Source organism: Ranitomeya imitator, chromosome 1 (genome assembly GCF_032444005.1).
Source record: "Ranitomeya imitator isolate aRanImi1 chromosome 1, aRanImi1.pri, whole genome shotgun sequence".
In the NCBI taxonomy this organism is placed as follows: Eukaryota; Metazoa; Chordata; class Amphibia; order Anura; family Dendrobatidae; genus Ranitomeya; species Ranitomeya imitator.
Genome location: NC_091282.1, coordinates 89,796,713 through 89,819,474, shown reverse-complemented (window position 1 = coordinate 89,819,474; position 22,762 = coordinate 89,796,713). Strand labels below are relative to the sequence as shown.

Below are 22,762 nucleotides of genomic sequence, written 5' to 3'. Positions count from 1 at the left end.
TTTCTCCTATTTGATGGCACTCCCACCAATCACTTTCTTTAGTGTATTTCCATATATGTTTGGCCTCTGTAGCTGACATGTCTTCATATCCCAGTGTCAATGAGAAGTGCAGTCTGGACTAATTTAGTTGGGACCTCATGCGGAGCGGCTTGGAGTGTGAGGGCTTGTGTTGCTGTAATATGGCATTGTGTTGTTAATCGGAGCCACATTTCTACAATTACTTGCTAGAATTCTCTTGTGATTCATAAACCTTGTTTCCATGTTTCTCCAATTTGTATTATTCCCTCTTCTATCGTGTGCATCAGTTGCAGGGTTAACCAAACTACATGTGTACATTATACATGACATCCATACCTTAAATATTGTCTCCATAGTCCCTGATGGTATTGCTGTGAGATGATGGAAAAATGCAAATTTCATATGTAGGTTTGCGATTTGCTCTTTATCATTTGACCTTCTTGTCCAACATGAGTGACGGGGGGGGGGGGGGGGGGGGGTATAAATAGAATACAAAATTGTAAAATCTAGAGCTTTTGAATGATGTCGAAAAAACTGAGGCTTTCAGCTTTTTAATCTGTGCAAGTTCTCGGAGAGAAATAGAACATGGCTTGAAGGGACTTTCAAAAATGAAGAGTTTTGCAACTTTGTACTATACGTTGGACCTCATTTATTAAGTGTCTAAGAAGAAAACCGACATTGTTGCCCTTAGGGCCTGTTCACATGGGTGGATGATTAGCCGAATGTTCATTTCCAATCGCATGGCTGACATGCTTACATTGGTCAATCAATCGACAAATGGGCAAGCCTAATGTTTTTTCTTTGTCGGCAGCACATCCACCACATAAACAAGAAATGTGCTGTTGAAATGGAAAGCATCCTAAGAGTCTGTCGTACGTAGCCAAGTAGTTAGGCATCTGCCCCCTCTACCCTTCGTTGACAAAACTGGGATTTTAAAGGGAATTTTCTGGCCATTTGCTCCCAGAGGAGCCTTCTTACAAAATATTAGAAACCAGTGACCAATAAACAAATCACATACATGCATTTTAATAAGCTTAAAGGGATCCTGTCATGTCCTAAAAATGCTACTAACTTGCAGATATGGGGGTATTTTTGAGGAACATAGGATTCCAAAGGTGCCCGTCCACTACACTGAAAGCCCAGCTGCCAGGAGAAAATTACGGTATCTTTATTCCTCCAGGCATTCTCTGGCTTTCAGTCACAGAGGCACGGTCAGCGTGGCTGTAGTGCTGGCTATCAGTCACTGCCGGGGCATAGTAACAGTAGCCGCTCACCATTTACTGAAGCTTGGCCTCCATAACTGAAAACTGGAGTCTGTTGGGAAGAAAGAAGTCTAATTTCCTCCCGGTAGCCCGGCTTTCAGTGCAGAGGCCGGTCACCTTTTTGGAACTCTCTTAAACTGCAGCTTAACCCCATATCTGCAGGTTAGTAGTGTTTTGGGATGCGACGGGTTCATTTTATGCATAGCTAGAACCAACCTATGAATAAATGAACCTACTCTTAACCAAGTTGCTATTGTCCTTGAGCATCTTTGCCATTAAAAGGTGTATGGGGGAGTTAAGACTGTCGGCTGAACGATGTCTGATTGTTCTGCCAGCAGCTATAGAGGCTGTCTCTTCCATACACAGGAGTCCCCTTGCTTTGTTGTGAGGGCTCCTGTGTTCTCTATGAGAAATCCACTGCCAGACATTTCCGACAGCAGTATATCTCTAGGCGAACTAAACAATTAGCAGTCTGAAATGCTGGATTTCTATCTCCACCGAAAATAATTTCTATGGGGCCCCCCTCCATAATAGATGTCTGGCCATACTTCTGGATATTGGTGGGTTCTGACCACAATAGTCAAGTGTGTATGGGAGGCTTTACATTGGCCAAAGACCAAATGATCAGACACCTAGACTGCTCTTTAGGTCCTTCTTTGCTATATATAAAGCAATGTGGAATTGATTTATTTCCGCAATGTAATTTGATCAATTCTTGGTTGATTTCACCCTTTTCCTGATGACTCCCAACAATTAAACTGCGTGGGACAAGCCATCATAAACCAACGCTTACTGTCAATGATCGCTTCATGGAAATGGAAGTATAGGAGCTCAGGTCGACATATTTGATCGTTGATTCTGTCTTTATGGACAGACTATCTTGTCATGTACTTGGGCTTCTAAGATCTCTTGTACCAGCGTCCCATCTGCACAGGAGAGATACGTTTCTATATCTGTCCTTGTTCCTGCAGAACTCATAAAGATGGAATAAGACGGTTAATGGGGGATAATGATCCCTTAAAAACCAATCTTTATGCCACCAGAATCAAGTGATATCTGGTCTCACCATTATATAACCAGTGTAATATGACCAGGTGACATGGCCAGAACCAGCTCGTCAGTAGAGCGCCCTCCAGCGTGAGGGATCCACCATACAACGCTTCAGAACTCGGCAGCCGAGACCTGTGTGGTTATGATAAAACTACAGTCAACTGTATTTTTTTTTTATTATTATTATTATTATTTTGAAGGCACTTCCTTTTTTTCATTGGTATCCATTATAGTTTTGCCTACCTGCCCTTTTACAAACTGTCTAAAATTGGACCCATAGAACTTGAAGGGTCTGTCCATGCAGAGGTTGTCCGAGATTGATCCTGGCAGATGTTGTCCTTGGTGGGATTTGAACCCAGGACCCCAGCACTGCAGTGCTACCCACTGAGACACTCTGCTCATTATGTAAACCTAGTCTTTTTAGCCAAGTGGGTGTAGTCCTCAACTTCTGTATGGGAGTCTTCTTGAAGACCACTCCCAGTGGAAAAGAGGGCCTTATCTCGGGAATGGAGATGAGTAAGAACAAAAGGAAAACGAGGCCAGATTCAGTAATGTGGTGGCACTTATACCAATATTAAACAAACGCATTTTCTGCAAGTGTCAAGTCCTCTTTAAGATATGTTCATACTAGCGCAGTATCCCAATATTCGTACGGAGGACAGTGTTACTGGCTTCTCTCGCCGGCGGATGATGTATATATAGCTTTACAAGTGTTTTTATACATTTGTTTAAGGAGCTGATTGTAACATGTGTAATTCCTAAACAGAACGGATGGTTGTATATGGATTTTGGGCCGTACTTTGCCTGATGAGAAAAGCAGATGACGCTATAAATGAAATTACTACGACCTGTTTAATTTTGTATATCCAATAACTACTTTTCACCTTGTCTTGTATATATGATCTAATCCTTCCTCGAGCCGTCCTTACATCCATATTTCTGATCTTGTCAAGGCTTAATATGTTCCATCCTCTAGCTTTCCATAACAGGATCCGGATTTCTGTGTAATGTCTTTTTTCTCTTTCTTTTTTTTTTTAGGCCCCACTTAGGGTTTGTGGTTGCAGCTTTGTACCCAGTTTAACATGTGTTTTTAGCAATGAAGGTTAGAATTAGGATTTTTTTGAGTGCATAAGAAAGTTATCTTTACTGCCCCGTGTTACTGATTAGTGAATTACTTGAGGTTATAAAGGGGAAAAAAATGAGCATTTCAGAAAAATGATTTTCAGTGAGATTTTTATCAGGTCTTTTATAATGTGTGCTGCCGTACAGACTGCACATGGGTGGAAGGTACATTAGATGTCCTGGGCACAGGGAGAACATACAGATTAGATATTAGAAAATACTTTTTGACAGTGGGGGTCATCAATGAGTGGAACAGGCGGCCAAGCGAGGTGGTGAGTTCTCCTTCAATGGAAGTCTTCAACCAGAGGCTGGACAGACATCTATCTGAGATGGTTTAGTGAATCCTGCATTGAGCAGGGGGTTGGACACTATGACCCCGGAGGTCCCTTCCAACTCGAACTTTTTATGATTCTTTGGTCTCTATCGATGCTCCACACTATGAATCTAAATGGAACTACAAGCTTCTGTACAGTACAATATTATGGCTTTGTATGTCCTATGGGTGCTCGGCTTCTACAACTTGAGAAGTTCTTGCTTCTTGGTACCATACTGTGTACTTTCCTCTGATTTCCTATAGAGATTGTGGCACGCTTCATCAGATGCCATAATAGAGGAACACTTCCATTAGGGAATATCTCATTGGCAGAAACTTCTGCAACTCATCCTCAGCATTTGAACATAGAAAGTTTCTTCTGCAAGCCCCACTAAGATCGGTATGACAATCGCAGAAATGTTTCCTGTATCCAAATATACCCTAATGCAGTCGTGCCATGTCCCGATAGACTCGGGTCCACGATCACGGTACAACTGTACGGATGTACATATTCATTGCATGGAGAATTTTGCACCATCCCCGCTCTACATAAGCTACTACCTGGCCCTTGCCTCCATTTATATGGCCATCTTTACGAACATGTTCCATAGAGTTGGCAGACATTTGTTTGCACGACCCAGTATGTTGGGAACAACCATATCATCTGGCCATTGGGCGAAAGCAGTGACAACGGCCACTTACCAGACGACATCCGCGGCTCTTCCATTGATTATCTTGCCTGGCGTGATGCGTAATTCCTGCTAATCAGAAGCAGAGCTGCTGATGTCATCAGGAAAGGTGACATTCTCACGGCTCCTTTCCTATGACTATAGATTATTGGCACAGCCATGGAGGGGCTCCTGTGAATCAAATCACACTAGTGGCCCGTCAATCTGCTGGGCAACAGTGTTAGATGTTACTACTGTAGGTAGCTTGTGCTGCTTCCTTTAATTTTACTCACCGCCGGCATAAATATCGTTGTTCTGATGTGTTACGTATTATCTTGTAGGTTTGGCATCCACCCTGTGGCAGGACGTATGCCCGGTCAGCTGAACGTTCTTCTGGCTGAAGCTGGTGTGCCATATGATATTGTCCTGGAAATGGATGAGATCAATGAAGACTTCCCTGGTAAGGAGGCTTGTGGTGCACGTCCTTATCATCTACTTGACCCTAGCTTGCAATTTTATTAATGCTGCTGACTGTATCTGTTTGCTTCCTTTTCTAGAAACTGACCTGGTCCTTGTGATTGGTGCCAATGACACGGTTAACTCTGCCGCACAAGAAGACCCCAACTCAATCATTGCTGGTATGCCCGTCCTGGAAGTATGGAAATCGAAGCAGGTATGTGCCCAAGTCATAGGCTCAAGTGCTCAAGTGGTCATTTTTTCTGGAGAAACTTACGTGAAGGACTTAAGTATATCTAACCATCTACTTGTGCTCCTAATCGGCGTAGTTTGGTGTATTTCAGTGGACCTGTCAGCTGTGAATTACTACAAGCTATGATACTTGTACCTTTACAGTAATTAAGGGCACGGACCTAAAATGGCCATGTGTATAGGGAACCCTTACGTTCCTTTCGCAATGCCAGATGTCAAGGGAGATGGAAACAGAAGGATTAGGCATGTTGGATTGTTATTCCGTGCATAGTCAGGAGGAATTGCTGTCCGCCACATGAGTTCAGCGTAAAGGTCATAGTCCGTGCTTGGCCGTCCTTGATCTGGAGGACACATTAGAAATAACATAGTGAAGAAAAGAAAATCCCATTTACCCCAACACATATTATATATAGTGTTCTGTAAAGATTGAGTTTCTGGCTAAAGATAAACCAAGCACCATTCTCCGTTCCAGATCTTTAATTACCAAATTGATACATGTAGGAAAATCACATTTCTTTACTTCACTTTGTTTCGTAAGAAGCTAAAAGCAGACTTGTCGTCACATTTCATAATGCAAACTTCATACATGACTAAATACACGTTGGGCCTGATGATGCTGTTGTGCTTACTTTGAAAATCCATATCATAATGGCTGTATAATGCGGATAATAAAATGAGCATTTTATAAGTCGAGCTCAAATTGCTATGAAGCAGGAAAACATTCATGAAGTTTCAAATTTTTCAAGAAGAAGCACAGCCATTGTGATCTGGGTTTTCAGAGTAAGTACATCGGCCACATGGAGTCTAAGATATGTATTTAATAACTGATTCGGTTTGTATTGTGAAATGTGTTGATGGACCCCGCTTTATAGTGAAATTTGAAAGTCCTTCCCATCGGGGGGATCTAAAAGCAAGCGTTTTCCGACCGCATATAGCGTTACATCATTTTTTCCCTTTCGTAGGATGACTGTTTCCTCATGGTAACACATACATTAGAGCTGCTTGAGATCAGGGCCCTGAGTAGGGGACCCAACTTCCCATCAACTAGTAAAAAGGTTTTAATATATTTTTTTTTCCATCTTTTCAGGTGATTGTAATGAAGAGATCTCTGGGTGTGGGTTATGCTGCTGTCGACAACCCCATCTTCTACAAGCCCAATACCGCCATGTTGTTGGGTGACGCCAAGAAGACTTGTGATGCTTTGCAGTCAAAAGTTCGGGAGGCCATCTCGAAGTAGATGCTCCTCGTGGGCTTATTTTTTTTTCTTTTTTTTTTTATCGAAAGCTCTACCGGCCAGTGTTAACAGGTCTGATAACCACCTGTTATTTTTTAACAATAGAACTTGGTAGCTTTAGACTGAGACCGGTAACACGTGGCTGCAACAAACAAATTGGATTTGGTATTTTCAGTCCTTGATACCAGAATATGCATGAGCCAAGAAAGAAAAACCTCTCACAATTGTACATGGAAGCAATCAATGTTTTATATATTTCTAATTGTAGCATACGACCTTTCTTAACTACAATAATGTATTGAACTTTAATAATGTGAAGATCGGAGCCCTCTGATTTCGCAACGATTTCTCCATTTTTGTGAAGCTGCAATCATCCCTTTAATAAACTCTTAGGTGGCGCAAGATGATGTTGATCGTGGTCGGATGTTAGAGATGCCAACCCAATATTACTCCAACTGTTAAATTAATGTGATCAAATCTAAATGTTTCAGGTTATTTATTTTTTTTATGTCCTTTTTTTTTAATGTCATTTATTAGTAGACGCTTTCACAAAAATATTCCAATAGTGAGATGCAATACCTGGCACAGCCAAAGGGAAAAGTGTCACTTTCAGCAAACACAGGAATATCTTCTTCCTCTCAAAAAAAAAAACCAAACAAACAAAAAAAAAAACCTCCTCTCTAGTTCTACCTATTGTAAGTTGTGAAAATCAGTGTGGACCCTTTTAACGAGCCTTGCCACATGAGTTGGGATAAGAAACCTAACCAGAAACTCTGTTTACAGACACATGTTTCTGGGTGTTGGCCCTTCACCCAACCAATCCAGTCATCCAGGTTTGCACTGATGAGGAGCAAACACCCCGAAACACGTGTTTACATATAAAGTACCTACTTTAGGCTTGCTTAACTTCTTATCCGAAGTCATGTGGTACGGCTTGTTAAAGGGTCAATATTGATTTTTAGGATTGCTACATCCAATAGGTGGTGTAAGATTTCCTGGCCTCTTCCCCTTTGAAGGGGCAATTTGCATTTTTAATTTCTCAGAGAAGTATTGCATGGCCTCCTTATGCCAACTTGGCGTTCTCCACATGGAGAATCTTAGACCCCACTTTTTTTTCTTTTTAATCTGGACACACCTGTAAAGCATGTCCAACCCTACTAGTTGGGAATGGCTTCTTTTCAAGTTCACACATGGAAAGACTGATGATGTCATCATTTCTTGGCATAACATTGACGCCTAGCTCCATTGTTGTACCCACTACACCTCATAGGCCACTGAAGCCTTCAAAGATTTTTTTTTTATGCCAATTTCTGACAACCTGCATGCTTTGCAATATGTCTTTCTTTGTCAGCGGTATACCCCAGCTGGCCCAACAACATTGCGTCAGATGTCTACTTGCGTCATGGTTATGTTGGCAGTTTTGGTTGCACTCTCCAACATTTGAATACCTGAAAGAGACTGCTCCCTTTAATATTTATAACCTTGTATTTACTTGGAGTTTGTCAACAGGGCAGATCAATATTATTTAGGCCCATCTTAGTAAGATGGGGCTCAATGCCAGCCATGCTGCCAGGCATAGCGTTCCTTCATGAGTGGGCTCTGCACACCTTACTAAACCAGCCTCTACCACACTTGCTCAGCATGTACCGGGGAATTCTATTAAACTTATTTGGACATTTTACACCTTGGCAGCCAGATTATCCTACTGATAAAGGTGGCTATCTAATGACTGTCTGACTTTTGCTCTCCCCAGCTGACCACTGACTCTAGATTAGAATCGTGCGGTTATTGGCCAACCGTGGGTGATCGGTGTTTCGGCCACAACGACACCGGATCATATGGGTTCTAGTAACAGCGCTGCCCAATTGCAGTTGCGCCAATGGGCTCATAACTTTGTGCAAGCTGCCCAATATGTCAGGGAAACATGATCATGTACCAAAGGTTGCCGACCTCTGACCTATTGTATCACTACAGTAGCTGGCGCTAAAGCACATGTCTGAAGGCAACGGGATCACAACTATATTTCAACAAGTTCATCAAATCTGTGATACAGATGATGATATAATGGTATGGAGAAAACTGCTGCAGATCCGCGCATCATCGAGCCAATGGTAAGACCATGGAAGGTACAGATGTGCTGGTAAGGTGGGATCTGCGCTTTCTTCGGTCCTGCAGTTCACATACTATTAATAATCATTATATGACATAACCAACTGTTAAAGAGAATCTGTCGGCAGAATTTCACACCCCAAACTATTTATATGCTCATGTAGCTGTTCTAAAGACAAGTCTAGGAACACCTTTACATGGCCACTCCATTCCTCCATTACTGAGAAATAAGCGTTTGACTTGATATGCCAATGAGGCTAAATAGCAATTTGTAGATCTGAAGCATCTGTCACTCTGTGTCTATTCTCCACCCAGCGCCGCCTCCTCCTCCTTGACGGACTACTCCATTGACTGAAGTCACACAGCATAGAGGCTGTCAGTTAAGCAGGAGGAGCCAGCGCTGGGTGGGGAATAGAGCTTGGGTGACAGAGGCTTCGGATCTACCATAGCCTTTCAGCCACATTTGCACATCAATTCAAACGCTGATTTCTCCGTAAAGGAGGAATGGACCGGCCATGTAAAGGTATTGCTGGATTTGTCTTTGACAGAGCTACATGAGCATATGAGTAGTTTTTGGGGTGAAATCCTGCTGGCTAAGCTTTTAATTCCTATCATACCCTATTTCATGGCTTGTGGCGATCCAGCAATGAGAGCAGACGTTCTTCATTAATCTTTCTACAAGATTTACATGGCGGGAGTAGCAGATGGTTGAGGGAAGACCACATATCAAAAGGATGAGCATAATATTACCTTAAATTGGCTTTGTATAGCCCTCAGGGTTTATAGCCATGGCTTGTACACTACTTCTAGACTGTAATGGAGGTCTCGTCATGTATGGTTTTAATCGAATAAAGTCTAATCCTTAAATGTGACTCAATGCAACGAAATCATGAAGTAGAAGCGGCGACGTAGACCTCCACGTCTAACACGTTACCTCAATGACTGCCTTAGTAATAGGAGCCTGGTGCAGCAGCCTCGCGGCTGGGCACTGACCTGCAAGTTGTAATTTACTACTCCGGGAAACCATTTTCAGTAGTAATCATCAGGACGTCTACACGTTCTTGTAGGAGCTGTCAGAAAGCTCCTTTATGTGACTGTTCGTTCACAATTCTGCTGCACGTTTCCAGAAACTCAGGTGGTTTTTCTCTATGGGAATGGGATGGGGCGTATCATGACGGTAGAAGTCATTACTAATACGTCACGTATATAACATAAACAGGAAATTTAAAGGTTGAAAAATCCAGAAACCAAGAGCATGTAGCATGAAAATATTAATACCTGCTACCAGGTCACTCAATTTTGGAGAATGGACATCGCCAAGGCCGAAGAAACATGATCCATATGGCCTCTAGTTTCTTATGACTTGACCTCTAGCGGCTTCCATTGATCATAGGTGAAAAGTGCATTTTAATAACATTTGTTTTGTTTGTTTTTTTCCCCACATTTTGAATGAAAACGTTGCATTGTTTTTAAATGGATTGGTAAATGCAAATCAGGGTAAAGGATTGACCCACGCTGGTTTTGGTATTAGGAGTTTTCCATGTTAAGTACTAGATCATGATGAACAACTAAAGTACTGACTGCGTCTGTTTTATTGTTCTAGCAACAAAAACTATAATTTAACTGTTTATTAAATGTATCATCATCATCATGAGATCCATTAAAGAAGTGAAATGAAATAATTAGTGTTGCTTTATTTTCATGGCTGGTTGTAAAGTCCTTGATTACTGAAGAGTGAAGGAGGGTTTGATGAGCTGCAGGCAGTAGTTTGCGTCGTGAATAATTGGGGTACAAAGACGGACTGGATTTCTCTCGTGCATAATCCAATGCACTTTACATTACCAGTATTGTGCATGGGATTTGAAGGAGCGGCTGACACCAGTTTTCGCTCTTACTTTATTCCCACTGAGTATTCCATTTTTTTTTTAATGTATTCGCCTAAAGAGCAGCCTAAAGACACACCCTTGAGGATCCTGTGAGCACCACCCCTTTAGTAAAGCGCATAAAAATTTGCACTAATAAGTCCCATAGCTCTAGAACTGTATGGCTGATTTAACAGAAAGTAAATAATTGGGTCTAAATTTTTTTATCGAATAATAGTTTACATATGTAAATAAGCGGGCTTCAGTGCACACTTACCGTAAGTGCTTGGTGCATTATTCTATCTTCTATCTCAGTTGCCATCCTCCACAACTTCACCTTGTGATGATTGACAGTCCTCCAAGCACGCCGCTTGTATTAGATCCACACTCCCTGCATATATTGACGTTGCAGGTGCGGAGGATGCACATGTCAGTGTGTGCATGTTCTCATCTTTCTTGTCAGCATCGGCCGTCCTCTGCTGTGCAATCCTGTGTACAGCGAGCGACTGCTGCATTCAGGACTGGAGATCAGAGGACACCGGCGCTCACAGACACTGAGCGGTGTGGCTGGACAAAGAATTCAATATAGGCAGGACCCCAAAGCGATCGTCAAACATCACAAAGGGAGAAGTCCAATCTAGGGAGATGCTGAGAATGGTATTAGAGGGGTGTAACTTTTCACCAACACGACCTCAGAAACATATGTAGCAAAAACGTTTTTTTTTTTTAGTTTTATTTTTTTTACATTAAACGATTTGAAAAATCTGTACTGCAAGTATGGTGTTTACAGGGGCTAAATCCCCTATAGGAGCTGTGGTGCAGCGGTATCTATGCTGTGCAGTAATGAGGTGGTGACTCAGGAAAAGTTCAAGGTAAAGTCTCTTTTAATAAACAGCGTACTCACAAAACAGGAAAAGTAAATCGGAGCCTCCGGATCAGCCGGGGAAAAACACAATCCTTGACCGGTTGCTGTGGGCGACTGCACCACCGTGTACGCTACGGGTGCCAGGCCTTTTGGCTCTTGGAGCTGTGTTGCCTTACACAGGTTGAGCTCTGCAAAGTCTTCTGCTCTGCCTGCTTGCAAGACCAAAACTGACACACTCAACCTTTTGTTGCAGGGGTTTTTACAAACAAACCTGTTACCGTAGGCCACATGGAAAACCTGGGAACGGGGAAGAAAATGGACCGCCCACTACCATCTACCATCCTGTAGTCCATTTAAAAAATAAACACATGGTGGGTTTTCTTAAATCCGCCTTGGACAAATAGCTTCCCCAAGACTGACACTAAGGCTATGTGCACACGTTGCGGATTAGGCTTAGGAACTTCTGGTGCGGATTCTGCCTCTCCTGGCAGAAAACGCACCTGCGGATTTTTCACGTTTTTTGTGCAGTTCCGCAGCGTTTTTTGTGCGTTTTTGCTGCGGTTTTCTTGGGGATTTGCTGCGGTTTTTACCCCTGCGGTTTTCTATAATGGAATGGGTACAAAAACGCTGCGGATTCACAAAAAAGAAGTGACATGCTACTTCTTTTAAACCGCAGAGTTTCCGCAGCGGATTTTCCGCAAAGTGTGCACAGCATTTTTTTCTCATTGATTTACATTGTACTGTAAATCAATTGCGGATCTGCAGCGTTTCTGCACTGCAAAAAACGCGAATCCGCAGAGAATCCGCAACGTGTGCACATACCCTTACTTCTATTCTGCCTTGCAATCACAGTTATGCCTGTGACTGCAATGCACTCCCCCGGCCTCCGTATCCTTCTTTGCACATCCTGGGGAACACATAGTGACCCTTGCATATAACACCGGTTACTGCCTCACAGAGCGTATATTAATATATTTATTATTATAGTGCCACTTATTCCATGGCGCTTTACATGTGAGGAGGGGTATACATAATAAACAAGTACAGTAAACTTAACAATACAAGTCATGACTGGTACACAAAGAGAAGACCCTGCCCGTGAGGGCAATCTACAAAAAACTTTAATTTCAGTTTTGGGGGTGACTGACTCCTTTTAATCCAGGTATCCAGAGGTGCGGAGTGATGTGTGGTTTCTGGAGGGTAATACTAAAAATATAGATTTGAGACAGAAATTTAATTTTTGAAGGTCCAATGTAAAAGATTTACTGCTTACACTTGCTTGGTAATATTGCCCAGATTAATTTGGAGTAAAAGCTTGGTTTTTATTTTGAACCAAATTTATAATAACTTCTACCATTTTTTACAGGAGGTTTTTTTTGTATTTTTAGTATGTCATTTTTTGTTTGCTTGACAATTTTGGTGGGTTATTTATTCCTGCAGATGTTTTTGACGATGTCAAAAGTATCCCCTACCCCTGTGGCATACTTAGGCCTATGTGCACACGTTGCGGATTTTGCTGCTGCAGCAACTTTCCATGCGTTTACAGTACAATGTAAACCCATGGAAACCGCAGTCCGCAGTGCCCATGCTGCGGAAAAAAAAGTGTGGAAACGCTGCGGGTTACATTCCGTAGCATGTCAATTCTTTGTGCGGATTCCTCTGTGTTTTACACCTGCTCCATAATAGGAATCCGCAGGTGGAATCCACACAAAATCTGCATAAAAACCGCAGTAAAATGCAGTGCCTTTTACCTGTGGATTTCTCAAATCCGCTGTGGAAAAATCTGCAGAGCTCCAAAATACGTGTGCACATACCCTTAATCTGTCAAAAAAAAAAATGCAACATTTAAAAGACTACTGAAGGATTGGGTGACAATTTAAATAAAAAATCGTGACAAATTTATCAAACATTACGCTTTTTTCGTGCACAGTCTACCAGCAAAAATAGAAAAAAATACAAGAAAAAAAAATAGCTTACAAATCACAATTGCTGAGTCAGGACCTAAAACTTAAGGGACTGAAGATTTAGTGAGGAGCAAGGAAACAATAACAAAAATAAAAATGTAATTTTTAATGAATAATTCTAAAAACATACGGATAATCCCCAATACACCCTAAGGCCTCATTCACATGTCAGCTTGTCTGGTACGTGTGGTGATGCTTTTTAAGTGAATGGGTCTGTGCACATCTGTGTCTGTTCGAAAAATACACTGACGTGTCTGTTTTTTAACAGCATGGGCCGCAAAATGCCCTGCACACGTGCACATGGATGAGACAGGGATGTCATCAGTGTAACGCGCACAGGCGCCTGAGAATAAGCTGTACAGTAACAGTTTTTCGCCGGCGCCGGGTGCTGAACACTACTCTCCTCATTCTCCCCTGCTCTGTCTGCAATCAGCACAAGCAGGGGAGAATGATGCGTTATATTCAACTGATAACAGCGAGAAGAGGATGCGGCTGGGAGCATTACTTCCATCAGCCTATACCTGCTTCCGCTAACAACAGTGAGAGCAGGCGGTGGCTGATGAGAGTATTCATCAGCCGCCGCCTGCGCTATAAATAAATAGAAAACCTGGCATGGGTTTCTCTGTATTGTTGATAACCAGCCAGGCAAAATTGGCAGCTTGGGGCTGCAACCCTCAGCTTTCAACTTCAGCAAGGCGCGGTATCAAGAATAGAGGGGTCCCCAAGCTTTTTTTTTTAATTATTTAAATTTTAAAAACTGGGTGGGGACCCCCCATTTTTGATAATCAGCTTTGCTAAAGCAGCCTAAAAATAGCCCGCAGCTGCCCAGAAAAGGCACATCTATTAGATGTGCCAATTCTGTTGTTTTGCCTAGCTATTACCTCTTGCCCTGTAGCGGTGGCAAGTGGGGTTCATATTTGTGGGGTTGATGTCATCTTTGCATTCTCTGGTGAGTGGTGACATCACGGTTTAGTAATGGAGAGACGTCTATAAGACACCTATCCATTACGAATCTAACAGTTGTATGACCTACTAACCGCCAAGAGCAAGCAACACTACTCTGTTCTCCTTCTCCTAGACCTGCCTTCTGCCTTTGACACTGTAGACCATTCCCTCTTGTTACAGATTCTGACATCTCTTGGCATCGCATATTTGACCCTATCCTGGATCTCGTCATATCTAACAGACCAGACATTGCGTCTCCCTCACACACACCACCTCCTCACCTCGGCCCTGTCTGTCGGTGTTCCTCAAGGCTCCGTTCTAGGACCCCTACTCTTCTCCATCTACACCTTTGGCCTGGGACAGCTCAAAGAATCCCACAGTGTGCAGTACAATCTTTACGCCGATGACACGCAGATCTACCTATCTGGACCTGACATCACCTCCTTACTGACCAAAATCCCACAATGTCTGTCCGCTATTTCATCTTTTCTACTCACTTTCTAAAACTGAATATGGATAAAATAGAATTCATCATCTATCCCCCATCTCACTCTACCCCTCCTCCAGACCTATCCATCAATGTCAATGGCTGCTCACTTTCCCCAGTCCCGCATGCTCGGTGCCTTGGGGTGATCCTCGACTCTGCTCTCTCTTTCAAGCCACATATCCAAGCCCTTGACTCCTGCCGACTCCAAGTCAAAAACATTTCTCGGATCCATACATACCTTGACCAAGAAACTGCAAAAACGCTTGTGCACTTCTCTGGCCTCCCCTCTAGCACTCTTGCACCACTCCAATCTATCCTAAACTCTGCTGCCCGACTAATCTACCTGTCTCCCCGTTATTCTCCAGCCTCTCCTCTCTGCCAAGCCGTTCACTGGCTTCCTATTGTCCAGAGGCTCCAGTTCAAAGCCCTAACTATGACATACAAAGCCATCCACAACCTGTCTCCTCCATACATCTGTGACATGGTCTCCTGGTACTTACCTACACGCAACCTTCAATCCTCTCAAGATCTCCTCTACTCCCCTCATTTCTTCTTCCCACAACCGCATTCAAGACGCCTCACGTGCTTCCCCCTTACTCTGGAACTCTCTACCCCAACACATCAGACTTTCACCTACCACGGAAACTTTCAATAGGAACCTGAAGATCCACCTCTTCTGACAAGCCTACAACCTGCAGTGATCTTCAGTCTACTGAACCGCCACACGACCGGCTCTACCCTCTCCTAGTGTATCCCCACCCATCCCCTGTAGATTGTGAACCCTAAGGCCGCCGTCACACTTGCGAGTTTTACGGACGTATGAGCGCAGAAAATACGTCCGTAAAACTCGCAAAACAAACGGCACAATTATTCTCTATGCCCCTGCTCCTATCTGCCGTATTTTACTGATCCGTATTATACGGCTTTCTACGGCCTTAGAAAATCGCAGCATGCTGTGTTTGTCACCGTACTGCGCAAGAAATACGCCAATGAAAGTCTATGGAAGCCTGAAAAATACGGATCACACACGGACCAGCAGTGTGACTTGCGAGAAATCCCAAGAAACAATGAAAACCCTATATTAAGGGTCACCAATCTAACCCAAGAAGAGGTGCGAAACCGGCTAAATAATATTAAAATAGATAAATCTCCGGGTCCGGATGGCATACACCCACGAGTACTAAGAGAACTAAGTAATGTAATAGATAAACCATTATTTCTTATTTTTAGGGACTCTATAGCGACAGGGTCTGTTCCGCAGGACTGGCGCATAGCAAATGTGGTGCCAATATTCAAAAAGGGCTCTAAAAGTGAACCTGGAAATTATAGGCCAGTAAGTCTAACCTCTATTGTTGGTAAAATATTTGAAGGGTTTCTGAGGGATGTTATTCTGGATTATCTCAATGAGAATAACTGTTTAACTCCATATCAGCATGGGTTTATGAGAAATCGCTCCTGTCAAACCAATCTAATCAGTTTTTATGAAGAGGTAAGCTATAGGCTGGACCACGGTGAGTCATTGGACGTGGTATATCTCGATTTTTCCAAAGCGTTTGATACCGTGCCGCACAAGAGGTTGGTACACAAAATGAGAATGCTTGGTCTGGGGGAAAATGTGTGTAAATGGGTTAGTAACTGGCTTAGTGATAGAAAGCAGAGGGTGGTTATAAATGGTATAGTCTCTAACTGGGTCGCTGTGACCAGTGGGGTACCGCAGGGGTCAGTATTGGGACCTGTTCTCTTCAACATATTCATTAATGATCTGGTAGAAGGTTTACACAGTAAAATATCGATATTTGCAGATGATACAAAACTATGTAAAGCAGTTAATACAAGAGAAGATAGTATTCTGCTACAGATGGATCTGGATAAGTTGGAAACTTGGGCTGAAAGGTGGCAGATGAGGTTTAACAATGATAAATGTAAGGTTATACACATGGGAATCAATATCACCATTACACACTGAATGGGAAACCACTGGGTAAATCTGACAGGGAGAAGGACTTGGGGATCCTAGTTAATGATAAACTTACCTGGAGCAGCCAGTGCCAGGCAGCAGCTGCCAAGGCAAACAGGATCATGGGGTGCATTAAAAGAGGTCTGGATGCACATGATGAGAGCATTATACTGCCTCTGTACAAATCCCTAGTTAGACCGCACATGGAGTACTGTGTCCAGTTTTGGGCACCGGTGCTCAGGAAGGATATAATGGAACTAGAGAGAGTACAAAGGAGGGCAACAAAATTAATAAAGGGGATGGGAGAACTACAATACCCAGATAGATTAGCGAAATTAGGATTATTTAGTCTAGAAAAAAAGACGACTGAGGGGCGATCTAATAACCATGTATAAGTATATAAGGGGACAATACAAATATCTCGCTGAGGATCTGTTTATACCAAGGAAGGTGACGGGCACAAGGGGGCATTCTTTGCGTCTGGAGGAGAGAAGGTTTTTCCACCAACATAGAAGAGGATTCTTTACTGTTAGGGCAGTGAGAATCTGGAATTGCTTGCCTGAGGAGGTGGTGATGGCGAACTCAGTCGGGGGGTTCAAGAGAGGCCTGGATGTCTTCCTGGAGCAGAACAATATTGTATCATACAATTATTAGGTTCTGTAGAAGGACGTAGATCTGGGGATTTATTATGATGGAATATAGGCTGAACTGGATGGACAAATTTCTTTTTTCGGCCTTACTAACTATGTTACTATGTTACTATGTAAATACGCAGCGGTGTTAGAGAGAAAAGCCGGCAATTCAGTGCGGTGTACAGTAAAATCACACTGACAGCTTACAGAAGAATAGGTAGAATAAATGTGTACACATAGAATAGGTATATATATATATATATATATATATATATATATATATATATATATATATATATATATATATGTGTGTTGTGAATTCTGTGGCTGAATTCACTCCTGTGGTCACAAGTGGTACTGCAGCTTCTGAGCTTCCTCCCTCAGGTGTTCTGGTGAGCTCGTTAACTGCTTCATTACTTAACTCCGCCTGATGCTGCTATCCTTGCTCCTTGTCAATGTTTCAGTGTTGGATCTGAGATTCTCCTGATTGTTCCTGTGACCTGCTGCTCTGTATAGCTAAGTGCTTTTTGCTTTTTTGTTGCTTTTTTCCTGTCCAGCTTGTCTTTTGTTTTGCTGGAAGCTCTGAGACGCAAAGGGTGTACCGCCGTGCCGTTAGTTCGGCACGGTGGGTTTTTTTTGCCCCCTTTGCGTGGTTTTGCTTTAGGGTTTTTTGTAGACTGCAAAGTTCGCTTTTTGTCTTTTCATCTTACTCACAGTCATTATATGTGGGGGGCTGCCTTTTCCTTTGGGGAATTTCTCTGGGGCAAGTCAGGCCTATTTTTCTATCTTCAGGCTAGCTAGTTTCTTAGGCTGTGCCGAGTTGCCTAGGTAGTTGTTAGGCGCAATCCACAGCCGCTTTTAGTTGTGTTTAGGATAGGATCAGGTGTGCAGTCTACAGAGTTTCCACGTCTCAGAGCTCGTTCTTGTATTTTTGGGTATTTGTCAGATCACTGTGTGCGCTCTGATCGCTAAGCACACTGTGTTTCTGGATTGCCTTCATAACACCTGTCATTAGCAAACATAACAGTACAAGGAGCCAAAACTAATGATTCTCAATAGAGGGAAAGAAAAAGTTCTGACATCATTTTTTTTTTTTTTCTGCTCTGTGTTTACTTTTTTTTTTTTCCCCTAGACATTTGGGTGATTCTGGACACAGGTGTGGACATGGATATTCAGGGTCTGTGCTCTTCAATGGATAATCTCGTTATAAATGTACAAAAAATTCAAGATACTATTGATCAGAAATCTATGTTAGAACCAAGAATTCCTATTCCTGATTTGTTTTTTGGAGATAGAACTAAGTTTCTAAGTTTCAAAAATAATTGTAAGCTATTTCTGGCCTTGAAACCTCATTCTTCTGGTAATCCTATTCAACAGGTTTTGATTATTATTTCTTTTTTGCGCGGCGACCCTCAAGACTGGGCATTTTCTCTTGCGCCAGGAGACCCTGCATTGAGTAGTGTCGATGCGTTTTTCCTGGCGCTCGGATTGCTGTACGATGAGCCTAATTCAGTGGATCAGGCTGAGAAAAATTTGCTGGCTTTGTGCCAGGGTCAGGATGATATAGAAGTATATTGTCAGAAATTTAGGAAATGGTCAGTACTCACTCAGTGGAATGAATCTGCGCTGGCAGCTTTGTTCAGAAAGGGTCTCTCTGAGGCTCTTAAGGATGTCATGGTGGGATTTCCTATGCCTGCTGGTTTGAATGAGTCTTTGTCTTTGGCCATTCAGATCGGTCGACGCTTGCGCGAGCGTAAATCTGTGCACCATTTGGCGGTACTGCCTGAGGTTAAACCTGAGCCTATGCAGTGCGATAGGACTATGACTAGAGTTGAACGGCAGGAATACAGACGTCTGAATGGTCTGTGTTTCTACTGTGGTGATTCCACTCATGCTATTTCTGATTGTCCTAAGCGCACTAAGCGGTCCGCTAGGTCTGCCATCATTGGTACTGTACAATCCAAATTCCTTCTGTCCATTACCTTGATATGCTCTTTGTCGTCGTTTTCTGTCATGGCGTTTGTGGATTCGGGCGCTGCCCTGAATCTGATGGATTTGGATTATGCTAAACGTTGTGGGTTTTTCTTGGAGCCTTTGCGGTGTCCTATTCCATTGAGAGGAATTGATGCTACACCTTTGGCCAAGAATAAACCTCAATACTGGGCCCAGCTGACCATGTGCATGGCTCCTGCACATCAGGAAATTATTCGCTTTCTGGTGTTGCATAATCTGCATGATGTGGTCGTGTTGGGGTTGCCATGGCTACAAACCCATAATCCAGTATTGGATTGGAATTCCATGTCGGTATCCAGCTGGGGTTGTCGGGGGGTACATGGTGATGTTCCTTTTTTGTCGATTTCGTCATCCACCCCTTCTGAGGTCCCAGAGTTCTTGTCTGATTATCAGGATGTATTTGAAGAGCCCAAGTCCGATGCTCTACCTCCACATAGGGATTGTGATTGTGCTATCAATTTGATTCCTGGTAGTAAATTCCCTAAAGGTCGATTATTTAATTTATCCATGCCCGAACACGCCGCTATGCGCAGTTATGTGAAGGAATCCCTGGAGAAGGGACATATTCGCCCATCGTCATCACCACTGGGAGCAGGGTTCTTCTTTGTAGCCAAGAAGGATGGTTCGCTGAGACCGTGTATTGATTACCGCCTTCTTAATAAGATCACTGTTAAATTTCAGTATCCCTTGCCATTGTTATCTGACTTGTTTGCTCGGATTAAGGGGGCTAGTTGGTTCACTAAGATAGATCTTCGTGGTGCGTATAATCTGGTGAGAATCAGGCAAGGAGATGAATGGAAAACTGCATTCAATACGCCCGAGGGTCATTTTGAGTATCTAGTGATGCCGTTCGGACTTGCCAATGCTCCATCTGTGTTTCAGTCTTTTATGCATGACATCTTCCGTGAGTATCTGGATAAATTCCTGATTGTTTACTTGGATGACATTTTGATCTTCTCAGATGATTGGGAGTCTCATGTGAAGCAGGTCAGAATGGTTTTTCAGGTCCTGCGTGCTAACTCTTTGTTTGTGAAGGGATCAAAGTGTCTCTTCGGTGTGCAGAAAGTTTCATTTTTGGGGTTCATCTTTACCCCTTCTACTATCGAGATGGATCCAGTTAAGGTCCAAGCCATCCAGGATTGGATTCAGCCGACATCTCTGAAAAGTCTGCAAAAGTTCCTGGGCTTTGCTAATTTTTATCGTCGCTTCATCTGTAATTTTTCTAGCATTGCCAAACCATTGACCGATTTGACCAAGAAGGGTGCTGATTTGGTTAATTGGTCTTCTGCTGCTGTGGAAGCTTTTCAGGAGTTGAAGCGTCGTTTTTGTTCTGCCCCTGTGTTGTGTCAGCCAGATGTTTCTCTTCCGTTCCAGGTCGAGGTTGATGCTTCTGAGATTGGAGCAGGGGCGGTTTTGTCACAGAGAGGTTCTGATTGCTCAGTGATGAAACCATGTGCTTTCTTTTCCAGGACGTTTTCGCCCGCTGAGCGTAATTATGATGTGGGCAATCGAGAGTTGCTGGCCATGAAGTGGGCATTCGAGGAGTGGCGTCATTGGCTTGAAGGAGCTAAGCATCGCGTGGTGGTATTGACTGATCATAAGAACTTGACTTATCTCGAGTCTGCCAAGCGCTTGAATCCTAGACAGGCCCGTTGGTCGTTATTTTTTGCCCGCTTCGACTTTGTGATTTCGTACCTTCCGGGCTCTAAAAATGTGAAGGCGGATGCTCTGTCTAGGAGTTTTGTGCCCGACTCTCCGGGTTTATCTGAGCCAGCGGGTATCCTCAAGGAAGGAGTCATTGTGTCTGCCATCTCCCCTGATTTGCGGCGGGTGCTGCAAAAATTTCAGGCGAATAAACCTGATCGTTGTCCAGCAGAGAAACTGTTCGTCCCTGATAGGTGGACTAATAAACTTATCTCTGAACTTCATTGTTCGGTGTTGGCTGGTCATCCTGGAATCTTTGGTACCAGAGAGTTAGTGGCTAGATCCTTCTGGTGGCCATCTCTGTCACGGGATGTACGTACTTTTGTGCAGTCCTGTGGGATTTGTGCTAGGGCTAAGCCCTGCTGTTCTCGTGCCAGTGGGTTGCTTTTGCCCTTGCCGGTCCCAAAGAGGCCTTGGACACATATTTCGATGGATTTCATTTCTGACCTTCCCGTTTCTCAAAAGATGTCAGTCATTTGGGTGGTCTGTGATCGCTTTTCTAAAATGGTCCATCTGGTGCCCTTGGCTAAATTGCCTTCCTCCTCTGATTTGGTACCTTTGTTCTTTCAGCATGTGGTTCGGTTGCATGGCATTCCTGAGAATATTGTTTCTGACAGAGGTTCCCAGTTTGTTTCAAGGTTTTGGCGAGCCTTTTGTGGTAGGATGGGCATTGACCTATCCTTTTCCTCGGCTTTCCATCCTCAGACTAATGGCCAGACCGAACGAACCAATCAGACCTTGGAAACATATCTGAGATGTTTTGTTTCTGCAGACCAGGATGATTGGGTGTCCTTTTTGCCGTTGGCTGAGTTCGCCCTTAATAATCGGGCCAGCTCGGCTACCTTGGTTTCTCCATTTTTTTGCAATTCTGGGTTCCATCCTCGTTTCTCTTCAGGACAGGTTGAGTCTTCGGACTGTCCTGGTGTGGATTCTGTGGTGGATAGGTTGCAGCAGATCTGGACTCAGGTAGTGGACAATTTGATCTTGTCCCAGGAGAAAGCTCAACTTTTCGCTAATCGCAGACGCCGTGTGGGTCCCCGACTTCGTGTTGGGGATCTGGTTTGGTTATCTTCTCGTCATATTCCTATGAAGGTTTCCTCTCCTAAATTTAAACCTCGTTTTATTGGTCCGTATAGGATTTCTGAGGTTCTCAATCCTGTGTCTTTTCGTTTGACCCTCCCAGACTCCTTTTCCATACATAATGTATTCCATAGGTCGTTGTTGCGGAGATACGTGGCACCTATGGTTCCATCTGTTGAGCCTCCTGCCCCGGTTTTGGTGGAGGGGGAATTGGAGTATATTGTGGAGAAGATTTTGGATTCTCGTGTTTCTAGACGGAAACTCCAGTATCTGGTTAAATGGAAGGGTTATGCTCAGGAAGATAATTCCTGGGTTTTTGCCTCTGATGTTCATGCTTCCGATCTTGTTCGTGCCTTTCATGCGGCTCATCCTGGTCGGCCTGGGGGCTCTGGTGAGGGTTCGGTGACCCCTCCTCAAGGGGGGGGTACTGTTGTGAATTCTGTGGCTGAATTCACTCCTGTGGTCACAAGTGGTACTGCAGCTTCTGAGCTTCCTCCCTCAGGTGTTCTGGTGAGCTCGTTAACTGCTTCATTACTTAACTCCGCCTGATGCTGCTATCCTTGCTCCTTGTCAATGTTTCAGTGTTGGATCTGAGCTTCTCCTGATTGTTCCTGTGACCTGCTGCTCTGTATAGCTAAGTGCTTTTTGCTTTTTTGTTGCTTTTTTCCTGTCCAGCTTGTCTTTTGTTTTGCTGGAAGCTCTGAGACGCAAAGGGTGTACCGCCGTGCCGTTAGTTCGGCACGGTGGTTTTTTTTTGCCCCCTTTGCGT

The 22,762-nt window shown here is 43.4% G+C and overlaps 1 protein-coding gene across 1 annotated transcript in view; it reads left to right on the top strand.

Moving 5' to 3' along the window:
- The window catches only part of NNT (nicotinamide nucleotide transhydrogenase), a 137,461-nt gene extending 127,295 nt beyond the window's left edge, over window positions 1-10,166 (top strand). Inside the window, exons 20-22 of the mRNA XM_069748680.1 lie at window positions 4,775-4,893; window positions 4,991-5,106; window positions 6,229-10,166. Coding sequence (XP_069604781.1) covers window positions 4,775-4,893; window positions 4,991-5,106; window positions 6,229-6,378 — 385 coding nt within the window. The 3' untranslated portion in view covers window positions 6,379-10,166. The remainder of the gene's footprint in view (window positions 1-4,774; window positions 4,894-4,990; window positions 5,107-6,228) is intronic.
- The last annotated feature ends 12,596 nt before the right edge of the window (window positions 10,167-22,762 follow it).